We start from the raw sequence: 17,335 nt of genomic DNA, 5'->3' as shown, positions 1-17,335 counted from the left end.
CTCGGTGTGACCCCCCGGGCCGCGGGTGCCGGGGCTGGCGGTGCGCCCCGCCGGGGAGCGGGCTGTCGGTGCGGCTGCCCCGGGCTGCCCGGAGCCGCGGGAGCGCTCGCCCCGGTGGGGACGCGGAGCGGGGGCCGGGCCGGTGGCGGAGAGGTCCCGGAGCCGCTTCTCGGCGGCACCCGCGGAGGTTCCGCGCCGAGGGAGAACCGCACCGACGGGCGCAGCGTCCCCTCGGCGGGGCCGGCGCCGGGGAGCGGGGCTGGCGGAGGGGCTTCGGGAGCCCGGCTCCGCGTTCCGCGGGTGCTTAGAGCGACGGCTTAATCCCGTAAAACAGGCTCAATCCAGCGATGCTTTAAAAATCGCATCCTTCCCTCTAGGAATGCTGTATTAAGTGTAACCCGGCGGCTTGATATAAATCAGATTTGGGGAAGGGGGGAGGGGGGGGGAATGATAATGAAACAAGTGTGTCAAGGAGATGCACACTTAAAGATTAGAGATTAATTTAAAGTTGGAGATTAAGTGAATGCTGCCCAAATCTATCGAGGTAATACTCTGGACTGAGTCTCTGCTATAGATGCAATTATAAAAAAAAAAAAACTAAAGCCGAGGAGCTGCATGTAACATGGGTAGTTAAATCACAGAGCGTTTGTTATGACAATCAATCGATGTTACATAAAGGCATTGCCCATTTTCCAAATCTGCGGGAATTTTTAATTATGTTTCTGTAAAAAAAAATAAAATTGCCTCTTCACACATGAGCCGAGGTGCAGATGTGGTGGTGGAAGCGCCCACCTTTCGGGAAATTGTCTGCTTGGAGGATGTAAAATGACATTTGCCCTAATTATCTTTTTTGACATTTGAGAACAGCGAGGGGGGAATTTTAGGAAATGAGGGAAGTGAAAGAAAGAGAACGGAGCTGCCTCCCTACATGAGACTTCTCTTGCTGCCTCTTGCATTACCCGTTTGTCTGAATGTTAATCCAATGAAAAATATTTACCAAGGTTTAATAGGGCATCCCGTCCGGTTGTGTGGTGATGATCAATTATTCCATCAATTATTAATTATGGAATAGCCGCTTTATTCGAGCTGGAGTAAAGCTGCGTTTGGGAGCTTTACCCAAAATCGCTATTGTGTTTCGGATCCGCCGAGCTGAACGTGCCAGCGTCTGCTTTGCTTACATTTGCATTTTTTACTGTGCAAAAAGGAAAAAACAAAACCGAGGACAAATAATCGTCGAGGATGCTACAATTTCTTCCCTCTCCAATAGTCAAAATAATAAAGAGTTGCACTGGGTTTATCGCTTCTGCGTGTTTTGAGCCCCAGCTTCTTGGAAAAGAGATCTCTTCCCACAGAGCTCTCTCTTCTGAGAAGAGCAAATTAAAAGCCTCCATTAGCACAACTCCTTGTGGCCTCATTTTCCCTTTTTTTTTTTTTTTTTTTTTAAGAAATGTATCTTTAGTGTCGAACAGTCCTGGTGATGGAAAGTGTTAAAATGAAACGGTTCCAGAGAGAGGACAGCAATACAATCGAAGTTTCATTATAATAATAGAATAAAAAAAATGAATTGCTTAATGCATGATAAACCTCTCAGATACTTAATATTTCTGGGCATCGAGGCACATCCTTTTACCATGTTCCTGCTGTAGAACAAGAGCTCAAGTAGAAACTGAAACCAAATAAACATTTGATCCAGGGGACCACTGAAGTTCAGAAATCCCTTGATGGGCTGTAGCTGCTCATTTCTCCCCTGCTCATGAAATAAACAGAAATAGGTGGTTGGCAAACAAGCAAACAGGGAGTTGAGCAGAAAGATGGTCTGGCAGCGAGAGCAGGCAGGCAGGGGAGGAGGGGAGGTGAGTGGCGAGCGGTGTGATGAAGAACATGCTGGTCAAAATTGCGAGGCTTGGAGCTGGGGAAGCATCTCCCTGCGCCTTCTTGCTGGATCCCTCTGCCGCCTGATTTATATTGGCATTATATTTACATTATGTTCCTGTATTGGGTGCAGCGAACTATGCAGCTTGCGTTTTTTAATCTCTTCCCCATCTCGGCCCCCCAGTGTGGCACAGCGCTCGTTTGTCTCTGAAATGAAACATGGAAACCTCATTAAATGCACGGAGGAGAAGCCTGCAGTGCTCAACTCCTCGCCGTGCCCGGTGTTTGTTTATCCTGCGGGTTGCCATCATTTCCCGGCACAAGGAGCCACTGTGGCCACTTGCCCGGAGCCCTCACCTGCACCTGGCGTGGGCTTGGGGCTGCTCCTGCCTCTGGATGAGAGAACCCAGCTGGGCAACCCCCACGTTTCCTGGTGCATTTGTTGTCTGGAGGAAGAGGCTGTGCCTCGCGCGGGTGGCCGCTGCCAGGGATGTGCTATGGAGCAGCCGGGGGCTACTGGGGGCTGTAGGCTTAGCTTTGGGCAGCCCTGGCACTGGGCACCGCTCTGCTACGGTGCTCTGCTCTCTGCCCAGATGGTTCCGAGGTGGAGGGAGGGAGGGATGGATGGATGGGGAGCGCTCTGTCCTCCTTCGAGGCAGCTGACGAGCCGAGTGTGAGGATGGAACTGGAAGCCTTTCTCCGTGGCAGGAATTCTTCTGACATGGCAGCGCGAGTCCTGGGCTGTGCCTTGGGTAATGTGAAGTCATCTCACACCCAAATAAGCAGGCTGTTAATAAGTGCGACGTCCTAGGAGGGCAGGGAGGAGGAAGGTGTTCGGCCGTTGCAGTCGTTGTGGTGTGTGCTGTACTGGGAGGCGTTTGCAGTGGTGGGTTTGGGCGCAGAGCGTGTCTCTTGTCTTTGAAATCTAGATTATAGCCAGCTGCGTGTTTTTACATAATCATGATTTTGTGAGTTACCCTTTCCCTGCTTGTGGATCCTTAAGGAAGAATCCCCACCACATACGATCTGCATATTGCCGCCATCATCTGCCAGCCGAGCTGTACCAAATATTTAGGAAATCCATTTCCCGACTCTCGCTCACGCTTGCTGCCTGCCCCAGCTGCTGCCTCTTGGAAAGGGCTGTGTCGGCTCCTCTCTGTGAGGGAAGGGAGCGGGCACGACGTGGAGGGTGGGAGGAGAAGGTGAGCGAGGTTTTGGGGGTGGCTCTGCTGCTCCGTGCCCCTCGTTTCTCAGAGCAGGGTGGAAATCCTTGTCTCTGCCTTGGAGAGCCAGCGTTTGGCTGCGGTGTGCCGCATGGCACGGACCGGTGGCTCTGGAGAGAGCCTGGCAGCAGGCGTGTGTGCATCCCCTTGCCCACCCCTCATACCTGCTTGACCTACCCGACCTCCCCACCATCACCCTGGCTCAGTAATGTCACCAGATGTCCCCTTGGGACTCGGCTGCGGCTCCTCAGGCTTCCTGTTGAGCATGGCTGTGGAAGGAGAGGAAGAGGCCATCATCGGTGGTGTCTGGGCTCGTTCCCCATCCCCGGGGGGAGCTCAGGCAGGCTGGGGGATGGCGCAGAGCTGGGGGATGCCCAGCACCGGATGGGGTGTGATGGATGTGTGGATGGGGTGCTGAGGCTGGTACCTCCAGCAAGCTGTGGTGGGAGGCTCAGGGGCCGGGCAAATCAGCGGGGAGAGCCTTTTTTTTTTTATTTTCCAGGCAAGGGTTACAGCCTCAGCCTGGGTGCTGTCGTAATAGCTGGAGGTGGTTCAGGCCTTAATTTCCATGCAGATGCATTAAGGAGCAGGCAGCTTGTGCTCCCAGCGTGTTCGAGCCGTGCCCTTACCAGGGAGGACCAGGGGCAGCATCCTCCTCCGCTCCCTCCGCGCTGCGCGGTGACGGTGGCCGCGTGTGGGGAAGGACCGCGGTGCTCGGGCCGGAGGGGCTCTGCCACAGGGCTGGGACCCTGCCGGTGCCCAAAATGCGGTGCCAGGGCAGGGATGATGCCGTGGCGGGTACTTGCCATCGCGTTCAGCAGTGCTGGGTGCCAGCTGAGCACCCCAGGACGGGCTCAGCATTTGGTGGCACTGGTCTCCCCAAGGGGGACAATGTGTGGGGGGGAGTGGGGTCACAGCTTTAACCCTCTGGGCTGGAAAGGCACTGTGGTGGGGTGGCATCCCGTGTGACTCCACTCCTGCATCTTCTGTGCTCTGCTTAGAAAGGGTAACCAGCCTCCTGCCTTTCTCGCCGCTCCTCTCCCCATCCCTTCCCTGGTGCTCGGAGATGCCACCTCTCCCTCTGTCAGCTCCAAGGTCACTCCCTTCATTAGGAGGAAGGCTATTAAAAGTGTCCTGAAGATGAGGGCTAGGAGGAAGCTCGTTCCAGGGAAGGCCAAAGACTGCCCCGGCATTACAAATGTGCAGGCGGTGTGTGATGGAATTACTGTCGTATCTTAAGGCAGTGGAGAGGAAAGATTAGGACTTGCCACCTACCTGTAATTCCCACCCTGCAATGCGTGCCAAGCTTCGGTTCACTTTCTCCTTGAACAGGGCAGGTGTCAAACACCCTTAATGAGGATAATAAATGAGCAGTGAGGTGGTGATTAGCCTGCTGTTCTTCGCAGCATCCCTGCAGCCCGTTACAGCTGGTGGCTGGAGAAGCCCCAGTGACTCCTATGGTCCCTTTGCTGGCCTGTGGGTGGGCTTTCTGCTGCGCTGGTGCCTCGGCAGCATCTCGCCTGGCCTTGAGGAAGGCTGGGGTGGGCGCCCAGGCGGTCAGACCACCAAGCCCAAGAGGAACGTCTTGGGAATGGTGCTGCAGGAGGGGTAATATGAACTCAAGTGTAGGTGCTGAGGTGCTGTAGGTCCTTTTGAATGCCAGCAATGCTCTGAATCATAGCAAACAGCGAAGCCTCCATGGCCACTCCTTCGTGAAGAAGTACGTGGGCAGTCAGGGACCTTTGCCACCCCTTGAGGAATGGGATCAGCCCAGGCTGGGTTTCCCATGCCCAGAGGACTGAACACCCTTGAAACACAGCTCGTTTAGCCTTTTCCCCTCTCTGTTGGATTTCCACCTGGTTATAGATGTGCAAAAGGCCTCGCTCAGCCTTGGGAAACGTGCTGGGTCTGGGTGGGTACGGGACTGGCTCGCTGACACAGATGATGTGTGTGCATTGTGGGCAGAAAAAGCTTCTTAGCTCAGGAGAAACGGCTCTCTAATCACGCTGGCATGAAGCTGGTCATTGTCTGAGAGCAGTCCTAAATCCTCTCCATGGAAAAGGACGGGCTCTTCCCCGCGAGGCTCAGAGGAGAGAGGAGGGGTCGTGTGGCCGGGCGCTGGCCTGGGAGGTGACGATGGCACTTCTGTGCTTAGTGCAGGCTGAGGTCTCACTCCTCGTGCAAGGCTCACACCTACATCTCAGCTGCCTCTTCCAGAAACACGTGGCTTGGTGATGGGGTCAGCTCATGGCTGCTCCTTCTTGGCTGCTCGTTAGAGCAGAGGAGAGCTTTCTGTGCAGCACCAGGGCTGCCTGTGCCGCGGAAGAGATCGGAGTTTGGAAAGTCCAGCCGTCCAGCCTAGTAAATATTCCAAAGGGATGATAGCAAAATTACTTGCTTCTCCCAGCTCAGAGAGAGATATTAATATTTCAATACCTCTGGGTTGTAATTTACTACAATTTAAGAAGATTGCACTCTGATAACTTAAAGTACATGCCTTTTGGAGCGAGGCAGACAGCGTCCGGCTGCGCGTGGGGCTTTGTGTGGCTTCCAGCTCCCGGCAGACGGGGCTCGGGGCTCTGCGCCTGCGCCGCCGCCTTTCCCCAGCAGAAGCCGTTCCATTTTGGCTCCTCTGGCCTCCTCTTTTCAGGTTCATGTGAATTAATGCCCTCCGTATTTAGGTTAGGGTCAGCACATCTGACCAGATGTGAGCAGTGATTTCTGGTTTAAAAATATTGCAGAGCTATTTCTAAATTTTTAATCTCTCTCTGTGATTTGGAGGCAGTTTTATGAAACATGGAATTAGGATGGTGCTCAATGCTAAATGGTAAAGGAGATTATATGGATTTAACTCTATGCGTCTGTCACATAACTATTGCCAATCCCATAACTTCCATTTTCTATTAAAAATCCGTTTCCCCCTTTGACCTGAAAAAGCTTTACGGGTAATCTGAATTTCTCTGTTTATGAGGTATTTTTCCACTCTTTGCCCCAGCCCCTCACCCGTCCCTCTCTAAACCTTCCTGGGTGCTGCCTGGGAAGAAGCTGTGGATGCGGATGCTCTCCTTTCCAATCTTTGTGATGGCAGGAGCCTTCTCAAGCCGTGGTCTGGGGTCTCGGGGGGAGATGCTGGTTGGAGCCTGGGCAGAGCCGGCTGAGTGGCGGGGTGCTGAGCCCAGCGGGATGCTCCTGGTCCAAAGCTGGGTGAAGAAGGGCTTTCGCTGTGTGCCTTGCACGCTGCCTGCCCCGGCTCCAGCCATCTTCTGCTTTGCTCGGGCGCCAGGCGTTGCCACAAATAGCACGCTGCTGCTCGCGCCTGCTTTGTTTTCCTTCCTCTGCCTGCAAATGTGCATTTTTCATTTATTTATTTATTTTTCCTCTCTTTCATCTATTTGGGAGAAGCACCGCGCTGTTCCGATGAAGGGAAGTGCTGATTCATGACGACAAACCAGCCTGGAGATGTCACAAAATGACATCTGCAGGGCCGTGCGGTGGCCCCGTAGCTCTGCAAAGCCTGGCTGCTGCGCGGGAGCCTGGGCTGGAGACCTTCACTCCTCTGGTCCGTGTTCTTCTGGCTCTTGTCAGGGAGGGAGGGAGAAATAACGGCGTTGTCTACTTCTACCTGTGCGTGGACCCAGGGAACTGGTGTGTGGGGACATATGGAGATGCTTTCTTGACCTAGAAATCTGTTGTCTCGTGTGGTGGCAGCGCTGGACCTCGCTAGTCGGCTAATCCCTTACACGGATGGCTTTGCTGGGTGGCTCTGGCTGTGCGATGCCCTGGATGTGGGACAGTAGGGCTCTGAGAAGGCAAAGGAGGAAACTTTGTGGTTTTAGGTGAGGATTCACTGCAGATTATGGAGAGAGCAAGAAATAGATGGTCTCGCCTGTGATTTCGTGGGAGCTGATAGAGGCGCAAGGTTGTACATCCAGCTGGGAGAAGGAGGGAGAGGGCTCTGCTCTGGGAAAGGGTGAGGTGCTTTGGGGTTTCACATGGAGACCTGGTTGAGGATGGTGTGGAGTGGGCTGGTGGGACAGCACCGCACCAGGAGAGGCATGTGCTCACCACTGGAGGAGGCTTCATGGGCAAGATGCGAGTGGCTGTGGCCAGTGACACTCAACCAGCCTTTCCTCGGGCGAGCTGCCACAGCGCAAGGCTCTCCGTACGGATGAGGCTTTCCTTCTCCCCCCTGCTCCCGTCCCCTCCTCCCCAAGTTAAGAAATCGAGGTCACGGAGGGTCCCCCGTGGCTCGTTGTGAACCGGCGGCATGGTAGTGATCTGCTTATTGGCTCTGCGGCACCACGAGCCGTGTTCTCAGCCAGAGCTATTAATACACCCGCCGAGGGCCGCTTTCTGCATCCCTGTCCTTCCGCCCACTTGGAAAGAGTGCGACTAAAAAAAGAAAGCGGATCTAAGTGACTGGGGGCCTCCTCAGCCTTATTTATAGCCCATCTCGCTCGCTTCGGTTGAGAAGGGGGGAGCTCGTGGTCCTGGAGAGTGGGAAGGAGAGATTGGAGGAGTTGGGTGAAGAGGTCCCTTCCCTCCTTTTGAGGAAGGGAAGTGCTTTTCTGCAGCGCTGGCGGTGCCTGGGAGAGCGGCTCCTGGGCATCTGGGTGGCTACAGGCTCTGCCATGGACCGTGCCCTTGAACCCTGTGTGTCTCAGCATCACTTGGGTGATGCAGGGATGCCCGGGGCCAGGCTTGTGCTTAGGGCAGGGTGGGATTGAGCTTCCCCTCCCTCTGGGAGAGGGGAGCAGCGTTGAACCCAGTTTTCCTGCTCTCCTGGGGGTGGCTGCAGGGTTTGGAGGTGGTGGTAGGGTAGTGGGAAAGGTCTCTGCCCTGCTTGGGGAAGGCTTGCACTGGAGGTGTTGGCATTGCCAATGGGCATCTCCAGTTTGGATGGGGCTGCGCTGAGGCACAGGGGGGCTGGCTGGCTGCTGCTCGGGGCTGGGGGACATTGGGGTGTGCAGGAGAAATGGTGTGGGGTTGTTGTGCTTGGTTTGTCATCGTTGCTGTTGCACATGGGTGTTCTTGGGGCTGGGGGTGCTGGGGCATGGTTGGAACATGCGCCTGGAGCCACCTGGGGAGGATGCCCTGGGTACCCTTCCTGGCTTGCAGAGCCCCTGGCTGTCCTGGTGGCATCCCTGTGGTCCCTGAGCCGTGCTGCCAGCAAGAGCTCTGGCCTGCGAAGGTGGCCTTTTTGCTTCCAGCCCAAGTGCTGCTGCCCCTCCGCTCTCCTGCTCTGCTGTGTGTGGGGGCTGGGCTGGGGGGTGCTCTCTGTGCCGGTGGGGCTCGGCCATTTCTGCAGTAACCCCCGGCCGCTGTGGCCTCTGCTTTCTCCACAGCACACGCTGAAGATGTTGGAACCAGCCTCTACTTTGTGAACGACTCTATCCAGCAGGTCACCTTCTCCAGCACAGTGGGGGTGGTGATCCCCTGCCCGGCAGCAGGGTCACCCAGCGCTGTCCTTCGGTGGTACCTGGCCACAGGCGACGACATCTACGATGTGCCCCACATCCGGCATGTCCATGCCAATGGGACTTTGCAGCTCTACCCCTTCTCGCCATCAGCCTTCAATAGCTTTATCCACGACAACGACTACTTCTGCACCGCGGAGAACTCGGCTGGCAAAATCAGGAGCCCAAATATCCGTGTTAAAGCAGGTACGAGCTCTCTGGGGGCGCTGGGGTTTGGACGAGGTGCTGGCTTTTCTCCAGTCTTCTCCATGGTCTGCCGGTTGGCCCATTGAATACAACCCTGGCATGGGCAGGATCATGCAAGCTGGTGGTGGGGCAGCAGAGCTGGGCTGTTTAGGGTGGGGATGGGAACAGGCAGTCCTGCTGCCAAGGGGTGTCATCACCATCCTGTGTGGAGCAGCAGAACTGAGCCCCTCAACTGAGAGAGTTGGGGGAGTTCAGTCTGGAGGAGGCTCCGGGGAGAACTTAGGTCCTCTTCCAGTCCCTCAAGGGACTCCAGGAGACATGGGGAGGGACTCTGCATCAGGGAAGGGAACCCTAGGAGGAGGGGGAAGGGTTTGACACTAAAAGAGGGGAGATTGAGATGAGATCTGGGGAAGAACTTGTTTAGTGTGAGAGTGGTGAGAGCCTGGCCCAGGTTGGCCAGAGAAGCTGTGGCTGCCCCATCCCTGGAGGGGTTCAAGGGCAGGTTGGAGGGGGCTTGGAGCAACCTGGTCTGGTGGGAGGTGTCCCTGCCCAGGGCAGGGGGGTTGGAATGAGGTGATATTCAAGGTCTCTTCCAACCCAAACCATTCTGTGGTTCTGTCTGTGCTGTGCTGCTGTGAGGGGATCGATCGATGTCGCTCAGATGGAGAGCAGGGAGAAGGGCAGGGTGCTGGGTAAGCAGGGTGCTGGGTAAGAGCTCTGCCAATACGTGTTTGCAAAACAGCATCCTGCACCAGCCAAGAGCCAGCTCTGTCCCTCAGGCCCATGACCAACTGGGAGAGGGCTGGGGTGACCAGCAGGGAAGAGGGGACCCGCAGCTTGAGGGTCTCCAGCAAGTGCCTGGAGGCCATGGTGTGGTGCAGCCTCATGGCAGGAGAGGTCCTCTCCCTCTTGAGCCAATATTGTTGCACCCAACCACGGATGGGGGCTTTTCAGGGCTGCGGGAGGAGCCAGACCACATCTGTCCATGGTGGGGAGACCCCCGCTGTGTCCCACCCTCCTCCAGCCTCTCTGTTCCCACTGTAGCATCCAGGCCCAGCATGCCAAGGCTTATTAAGCAAAGAAAAAAGGAGGAATATGGTAAAGAGCTGATTCCAAAAGCCATTTTAGTAAATTATTGACCAGGCTGAGGAGGGCTAATAGCCCAGGAATGGCTTCATTATGTAACCTATTAAAAGTGGGGCTAGCAGAGGGAACATGACAGAAGTGACTACAGGGTTTTTTATTTTAATACCTTGTACTGCAGAGTAAATTGGTATTAACCCCCTTCCGCAGGGTGAATTATTTACCAGCACTATCAGGTTACCTATAAACCACAGCTCGGAGGAGGAGGGATGGTGGCAGATGGGGTGTAAATGTGGGTGTGCAGCATGGAGCTGCTGCCCTCCCGCTGCTGGGGACCACGGGCTGGGCTTCCCCTGGGGCAGCGGCAAGGGCTGTGGCCAGCTGGGGTCTGCCACCAGCCCGGGGGGTAGCAGTGGCCCCATGTCCCACGTGGCCCCAAGCTGGCTCCGTGCCGTGCCACAAACGATTGTCTCATGGGGATGGCTTGTGCTGCTGAGTGGACAATCATGGTGGTGGTGACCCTGGCGTGGCGCGGCTTGAAACTGGGGTTCTCCCTCATTTGTGTTTGTAAGTGTCTAAAGGGTGAGTTGAAGGATGTTGGAGCCGGACTCTTTTCAGTGGTTTCCAGTGATAGGACAAGGGGCAACGGGCTACAGCTGGAACATGGGAAGTTCCATTCAAATATGAGGAAAAGCTTCTTTATGGTGAGGGTGATGGAGCCCTGGAAGAGGCTGCCCAGGGGGGTTGTGGAGTCCCCTTCTCTGGAGATCTTTAAGCCCCGCCTGGATGCAGCCCTGAGTGATGTGCTGTGGGCAATCCTGCTTTAGCAGGGGAGTTGGACCAGATGATCTCTAGAGGTCCCTTCCAACTCTGACGATTCCCTGATTCTGCAGAATTCCCTGGCAGGGGGTGCGGATGCCCCGGGCTGGAGCAGCGAGGATGGTTTCTCTGGCTGTCCGAGAGCTGGTGCTCTGCATGTGCTGCAGGGGAGAGATCTTGTCTTGGTCCTTGCCTTCCTGCCAGGCTGGCAGCCTTTGCTTCGCTCTCCTGCCCCGTGTGTGGGGTCCTTGGGATCACAGTGGCAGCGCTAAGCCCTGGTTTTCATCCTGCTCTCCCAATGCTGGATTGAGTGCACCCCTCCTGCCCGTGGGGTTTCAGCTGGGAGCCAGCCCCTCCTGGCCCTTAGCAGGTGCACACAGTGGGGCCACACGCAGGGCTGCGAGGGCCACCGGGACGGCTCCAGCTGTGGCAGCGTGAAGAGCTCCGGCTCTCACGGCAGTTGGAAAGGGTTGTGAAACATTCCACGGCTTCTGCTTCCCTCCCTCGCATCCCAGTCGGCAACCCACCCAGTAAAGCCAATTAATGCTGCGTAAGGGAAGCAAATAAACAAAACGCGGTTGGAAAGACGAGGAGCTGGAAAAACCTCTCTGGAAGCTTCAGAACAAGCTGTTGGTGAGCGCACGGAGCAAATCTCTCCAGCCAATGGAAAGTTTTAAGCCTGCTGGTTGTGGCTGTAGGTTACTCTTGTGGGAATGATTCCCAGGGGCAGCGAAAGGCCAGAAGCTCTGGCTGCGGGGGCTGGCGGGGGTCAGAGCTGCTGGGGTAGCCACAGGGGCCACCATGGGTGCCTGGGCATGAGGTCAGTTCCAGGCTGGGGCAATCACAGCGGCCTTGAGTGTGCAGGAGCCTGGGCTGGGTGCTCCTCCTGGTCCCTGCTGGCCTTTAAAGCCCGTGAATAAACCTCCTGCTCCATGTGATTAAGGAGGCTTTGGCTGGCTAATCTGCTTTGGCTCTGGAGCCCCTTTCCGTGGTAGGCTTCTCCCCGTGTCCTCGCGGCGCCAGCCCTCGTCCTCCCCAACAGGGCACGGGATAAATAATGGGAGCAAGCCAGAGGCCACTCCGAATGCCCATCCCTGCTTCCCCCTGGGCTGGGGGGGCTCTGCCTGCCAGGAGAGGGGCTGAGCTGTGGGCAGGAGGAGGTGGGCCAGCCCTCTGTCTCACCATAACGATGCCCAGGTGCCCGTGTCCTACAGGGCACAGTTATGGTCACAGCACGGAGGCACCTGCCCTCACTGTGCTTTATGCTTAAGCTTGAGGATTTTAAGGTGTCTGCGTGTGGTAGTGGGCACGGTGACATCTCTTTGTCTGTCTGAAGAGGCTGGGGTGGATCCGGCTTGCCCAGCGAGCGCTGCTGGAGGGTTGTGGCACTGGGGGGTTCCTTGTCGCCGGTCCAGGGAGCGGCACGGGGCTGTCAAAGGGATGTGCATCTCCCCGAGGCATAGGGCACGTGGTGGGGACAGTTCATGCTGTGGCATGGCTTGGAAAATTATCGTCTGCTTCCCTAAATATTCCTCTTTCGGAGGGAGCCAGGCTCTGTCACAGGCTGTCTCTCCTGGGTGCCTCACAGCTGCGTTTTCAGCACGCACCCAGGAGACAAATGATTACTCCGAGGCGGGAGGTGGTTGAACCTGACGGCCACAAAATGCCCTCTGCTGAGATCGGGGTGCTGCAAACCTCTGCCTTAGCAGCTTTGGTGACTGCCAAGCCAGCAGCTTGCCTCGGTGGCCAGCGCTGGTGATGCTGGGGACGGCTGCAGGGTCTCAGCAGCAGGAGGTGGGTCAGGCATCCCCTCTGCAGGCTGTGCTCTCCCAGGGAGAGCTGCTCCCTTCCCCAGGAGGACGGGCCGGGTGTTGTGGAGGGAAGCAGTTTGCTGCTGGGTGGGTTGGTTTGTTTGGGAAACGTGGGATTAAAGCAAAAAGAAAGTGTGTTTTCCTCCAGCACTGTCATGCTACCAACCATCTGCTTTCCTCCACAGTTTTCAGGGAACCGTACACCGTTCGGGTGGAGGACCAAAGGTCGATGCGTGGAAACGTGGCTGTTTTCAAGTGCCTCATCCCCTCTTCAGTGCAGGAATACGTTAGTGTTGTGTCCTGGGAGAAAGACACCGTCTCTATCATCCCAGGTAAGAGAGGAGCTGCTGTTCTCTTGGAAAATGTGACCTGCTTTGCCATGTGTGAAGCTCAGTCGTGGAGGATCTTTTTTTGGCTTGTTGTCTGTGCCCGTTCTGGCCAAAGAAAGGCTTTTACTGATGATCATCTTGTGGTTTTGTACTGGAAAATGCTGGTGGTGGGAGCAGACGTGCTGTGTTCAGGGTCTCCTTGGTGCTGTGGTTTTTTGGTATCTTGGGGTTCGTGCATATTTATGTGAGCACGGCAGCATGTGTGCCCTGTCCGGGCTTCTCCCGTGTGCCAGCTCGCTTTGGGTGCCCATCAGCTGGGCTTGGGCACCAGGAGAAGGGTCCGTGTCCTGACTCCTGCAGCGGGAGCTGGTTTGTGTGTTGTCAGGATGATGCTCCAGTAGATATTCCGGCTTCTCTTGCAAGTTTTCACAGCAGTTTCAGCCCATGGGGGAAGGAACTGGGCACAAATGGCACGGTGCGCCTCTTCCCTGGAGGCTGCTTGGCCTCCCTGTCCAGATGTGTCCCCCTCAGCGCTGACCCTGCTGTGCTTGGGTTGGTGGGGAAGGGGCCGTCGGGAGGGTCAGCAGCGCCTGGCTCCATGCAGGGACTTAGCAGCTCTGGCTGTGCCCTGGGTAGTTCCCCATGATTTTTTTGGCAGATGCAGCACAGCCTGGGTTCCTGCGGGAGCGGAGAACCTCTGAGACCAGGGTCTCCCCCTCTGGGGAGCGGTGGCCGGAGCACTGATGGGACAGGACCTGCCAGGGACCTCTGTGGCTCAGTGGGATGGGAGAGGAACGGGGCAAACTGCTTGCTGAGCCATCCCGGCGCCGTCTGTGGGCTCCTGCCTGGCTTTGTCACAGGCTTTGAGGTGGCACGGGGACTGCGGGCAGGTGCTGGGCACAGCGTGGGGCCGGCCCCGTGTCCTCGTGTGCCGGGGTGACCTTTTGGCTCCCTCCTCAGAGCCGGTATTGATGGCAGAGCTGGCCGCCCGGCGCAGCATGTGTAAGCTAGTAGTAAATCAATCAATACCGCTTTCCCCAGGGGGATCCAGAGAGAATTAAAGGATTTTGCCCAAAGTGAACGCTCCGCACTTGATATTTGCTCACAGGTCAGTAAGTCCCGATGCTCCTCCAAGGGCTCAGCGTTGCCGCGCGGGCAGCGCCGCGGGGACCAGATGCCGGAGGGCAGATGCCGCAGATGCCACCGGGAGCGGGGCGCGAGCCGGGGCAACCGCTGACCAAGCATGAGAGGTGATTTGCTCTAATCCCTCTTGCAGGGGACGGTTCTCCCTTAAGGAGCTTACGGAGCAAAGTGCCTTCACCTGGAAGGGGGGTGAGGGGTTGTCCTGAGGGCTGTGGTGGCTCTTGGCGGTGGCCCCTGCCTCCTGAGGGCATCTGCTCTGCTGACTCAGCACAGCCCGTGTGCTTGGAGGTGGGCGAGGGGAAGTGATGCTCTGGGGCTCGTGCTGGTCCACGACGCATCGGCAGCTCGTGGTACCCATCTCCTGGGGGTGCGGGGGTGAGATGCTCTGGTGGGGATGCCGTGTCCTACCATAGAATTGTGCCGTTTCAGCAGGGCACGACGATGTCCATCGGCAGGAGAGGCTGTGGCATTTCTTTCCTGGGTGGCTGGTGGTGCTGTGCCGTCTCCCTCAGCGATTCCTGGGATCCTGCAGGATTCTGCTTCTCGGGATGCAGCGCGTGGCTGGTTTGCTCAGCAGTTAAGGTTGTTCACCGAGCATCCGTGCACTTGCGTGATCTTAACCAGACTTGTTCTCGAGTTTGCTGTGGCAGTGGATTTTTTTTTTAATATGATGATTTAATTAGAGTGGAACGATTTTAACATTCTAAAGCAATAATTACCCTAAAGACAGAACATATAAATTGTGTTACAGTGCAGAGTCAACACAAGCAAACATGTTTTGCTGTTGGATTACAAATATAGTATCTGCCTGAAGCTTATTTTTTTATTGCTCTTGTGTTAGAGCTAAAATTGGCTTTGCTGTTACCAAAAACATGCTCTTTTTCTTGACCCCCGGTGAACCTCTGCTTCTGTCCTAAATCTGAGCAAGGAAGATGAGGTGAGGAGGGGGAGGTCCCTGCTGCTGGGAGTGAGTGGTGTGAAGGCTGAGAAGAGCTGAGATGGTGGTGCTGAGGCCTCACAGACTCACAGAATGCGGGGACCAGATGCCGGAGGGCAGATGCCGCAGATGCCACCGGGAGCGGGGCGCGAGCCGGGGCAACCGCTGACCAAGCATGAGAGGTGATTTGCTCTAATCCCTCTTGCAGGGGACGGTTCTCCCTTAAGGAGCTTACGGAGCAAAGTGCCTTCACCTGGAAGGGGGGTGAGGGGTTGTCCTGAGGGCTGTGGTGGCTCTTGGCGGTGGCCCCTGCCTCCTGAGGGCATCTGCTCTGCTGACTCAGCACAGCCCGTGTGCTTGGAGGTGGGCGAGGGGAAGTGATGCTCTGGGGCTCGTGCTGGTCCACGACGCATCGGCAGCTCGTGGTACCCATCTCCTGGGGGTGCGGGGGTGAGATGCTCTGGTGGGGATGCCGTGTCCTACCATAGAATTGTGCCGTTTCAGCAGGGCACGACGATGTCCATCGGCAGGAGAGGCTGTGGCATTTCTTTCCTGGGTGGCTGGTGGTGCTGTGCCGTCTCCCTCAGCGATTCCTGGGATCCTGCAGGATTCTGCTTCTCGGGATGCAGCGCGTGGCTGGTTTGCTCAGCAGTTAAGGTTGTTCACCGAGCATCCGTGCACTTGCGTGATCTTAACCAGACTTGTTCTCGAGTTTGCTGTGGCAGTGGATTTTTTTTTTAATATGATGATTTAATTAGAGTGGAACGATTTTAACATTCTAAAGCAATAATTACCCTAAAGACAGAACATATAAATTGTGTTACAGTGCAGAGTCAACACAAGCAAACATGTTTTGCTGTTGGATTACAAATATAGTATCTGCCTGAAGCTTATTTTTTTATTGCTCTTGTGTTAGAGCTAAAATTGGCTTTGCTGTTACCAAAAACATGCTCTTTTTCTTGACCCCCGGTGAACCTCTGCTTCTGTCCTAAATCTGAGCAAGGAAGATGAGGTGAGGAGGGGGAGGTCCCTGCTGCTGGGAGTGAGTGGTGTGAAGGCTGAGAAGAGCTGAGATGGTGGTGCTGAGGCCTCACAGACTCACAGAATGAATCCTGGAATGGTTTAGGTTGGAAGGGACCTTAAACCCACTGCTTTTCCTGAAGCTTCCCTCTAGTGCTTCCCGTGGGGAACTGTGCATCTCCCCACCATCCCCTTGGTGCAGCAGGGGATGAACAGTCCTACTGCGCAGAAGCAGGAAAAATCTCCATCCAGACCTCTCTGCGGCAGAAAACTCTGTTTAAAGTGACTATTTCCACAGTAAATGTCTGCTTTCCTTGGCGTCCCTGGTTTTTCCCCCCACCAAACCAAAATATTTTGTAGCTCGGGAGGGGGGAGCGAGCCTTTCCCCTGGGGCTGCCACTCTCCAGCTCAGGCCTCGGGCTGTGTGCGTGGGCTGGGTGCCCTTTCCTCAGCTCCCTGGGGTTCTTTTCCTGCTTAATTGGGATTACAGGGCTCCCGACCTCTGCTGCGGGGCCTCGGAGCCCTGTCTTTTCAGACAAGCCCTGCTGCTCTTTTGATGGCGGTTTGCTGGTGGGTGAAGGACCTCTGCGGGGCCGGGCTGGAGAGCCGTCTGCTCTACTGGGGAGGTGTTTGGGGCCAAACCTGCCATCCCTGGGGGAGTCCCGGGGTGTCCTGCTGCTGGGGGGTGGGAGGCAGTACCAGTATCCCAGACGGCATGGGATGCAGGGATGCGGGACCCATTGGTGGGGCTGCTGATGCTCTCGCTGGCCCAGGAGGGCTCCCTTTGAAGACCCTGGCTTTTTCCCAGCGGAGTTCCTGGCCGGTGTGTCTTCCCGGGAGCACCGACTGGGTCCGCACTGGAAGAAACCTCGAGGCAGTTGCAGGGGAGGGCGCTGTGTCTGCGCCGCCCGGCTGCGGTAGGGGGTTTTTGGTGGCGACTTGTGTTATTTGGTTAACTTGGCAACGCTGTAACTTACCCTGAAATCAAAGATAAATTCTTTATGGAAGGTTGTCCCGCACATAAATCATCATTAGCGCAGCTCATTTTTGTTTAATGCCTACCTAACTGTGCTGTAGTCTAAAAATGTGTGTTTAGTGAAGTCAAGGGTTGCGGGGAAATTATAGGGTTTTCAAAAACCCATTTGCTTTGCTGGTGCTCACATCAAAATCAATCTTGCCTTTGGTTCTCAGCCGCGTGGCAGACGTGCAGCACGGCTGGCCGGGCCGTGGCGTCGGGTGCAGGCTGGGGCTTACGGGGAGCGGAGCAGCAGCGCCGGCCACGGGGGGGGCTGCGGATGAGATTGAGCTTCACACCCGGGCTGTGACTTCAAACTCTGCTGCTATTGATGAATCTTGATATGCATTTGGGGGGGACGGTGGGGGGAGTGATGGGAGGAGGATGGGAGGACTGCAGCTGAGCAGAATGAGTTACAGA

General features: G+C 56.1%; 1 protein-coding gene across 1 annotated transcript in view; it reads left to right on the top strand.

The window, feature by feature from the left end:
- Window positions 1–8,406: 8,406 nt before the first annotated feature.
- DSCAML1 (Down syndrome cell adhesion molecule like 1) overlaps window positions 8,407–17,335 on the top strand; it is a gene marked incomplete at its 5' end in the record, with an annotated part of 104,812 nt that continues 95,883 nt past the window's right edge. Inside the window, 2 exons of the mRNA XM_014949517.1 lie at window positions 8,407–8,758; window positions 12,657–12,803. Of these exons, the coding sequence (XP_014805003.1) occupies window positions 8,407–8,758; window positions 12,657–12,803 (499 nt within the window). The remainder of the gene's footprint in view (window positions 8,759–12,656; window positions 12,804–17,335) is intronic.

The sequence above is a fragment of the Calidris pugnax genome, unplaced genomic scaffold (genome assembly GCF_001431845.1).
Source record: "Calidris pugnax isolate Ruff unplaced genomic scaffold, ASM143184v1 scaffold180, whole genome shotgun sequence".
Taxonomy (NCBI): domain Eukaryota; kingdom Metazoa; phylum Chordata; class Aves; order Charadriiformes; family Scolopacidae; genus Calidris; species Calidris pugnax.
Note: the sequence above shows the minus strand (reverse complement) of the source record. Positions and strands in the feature narration are given on the sequence as shown.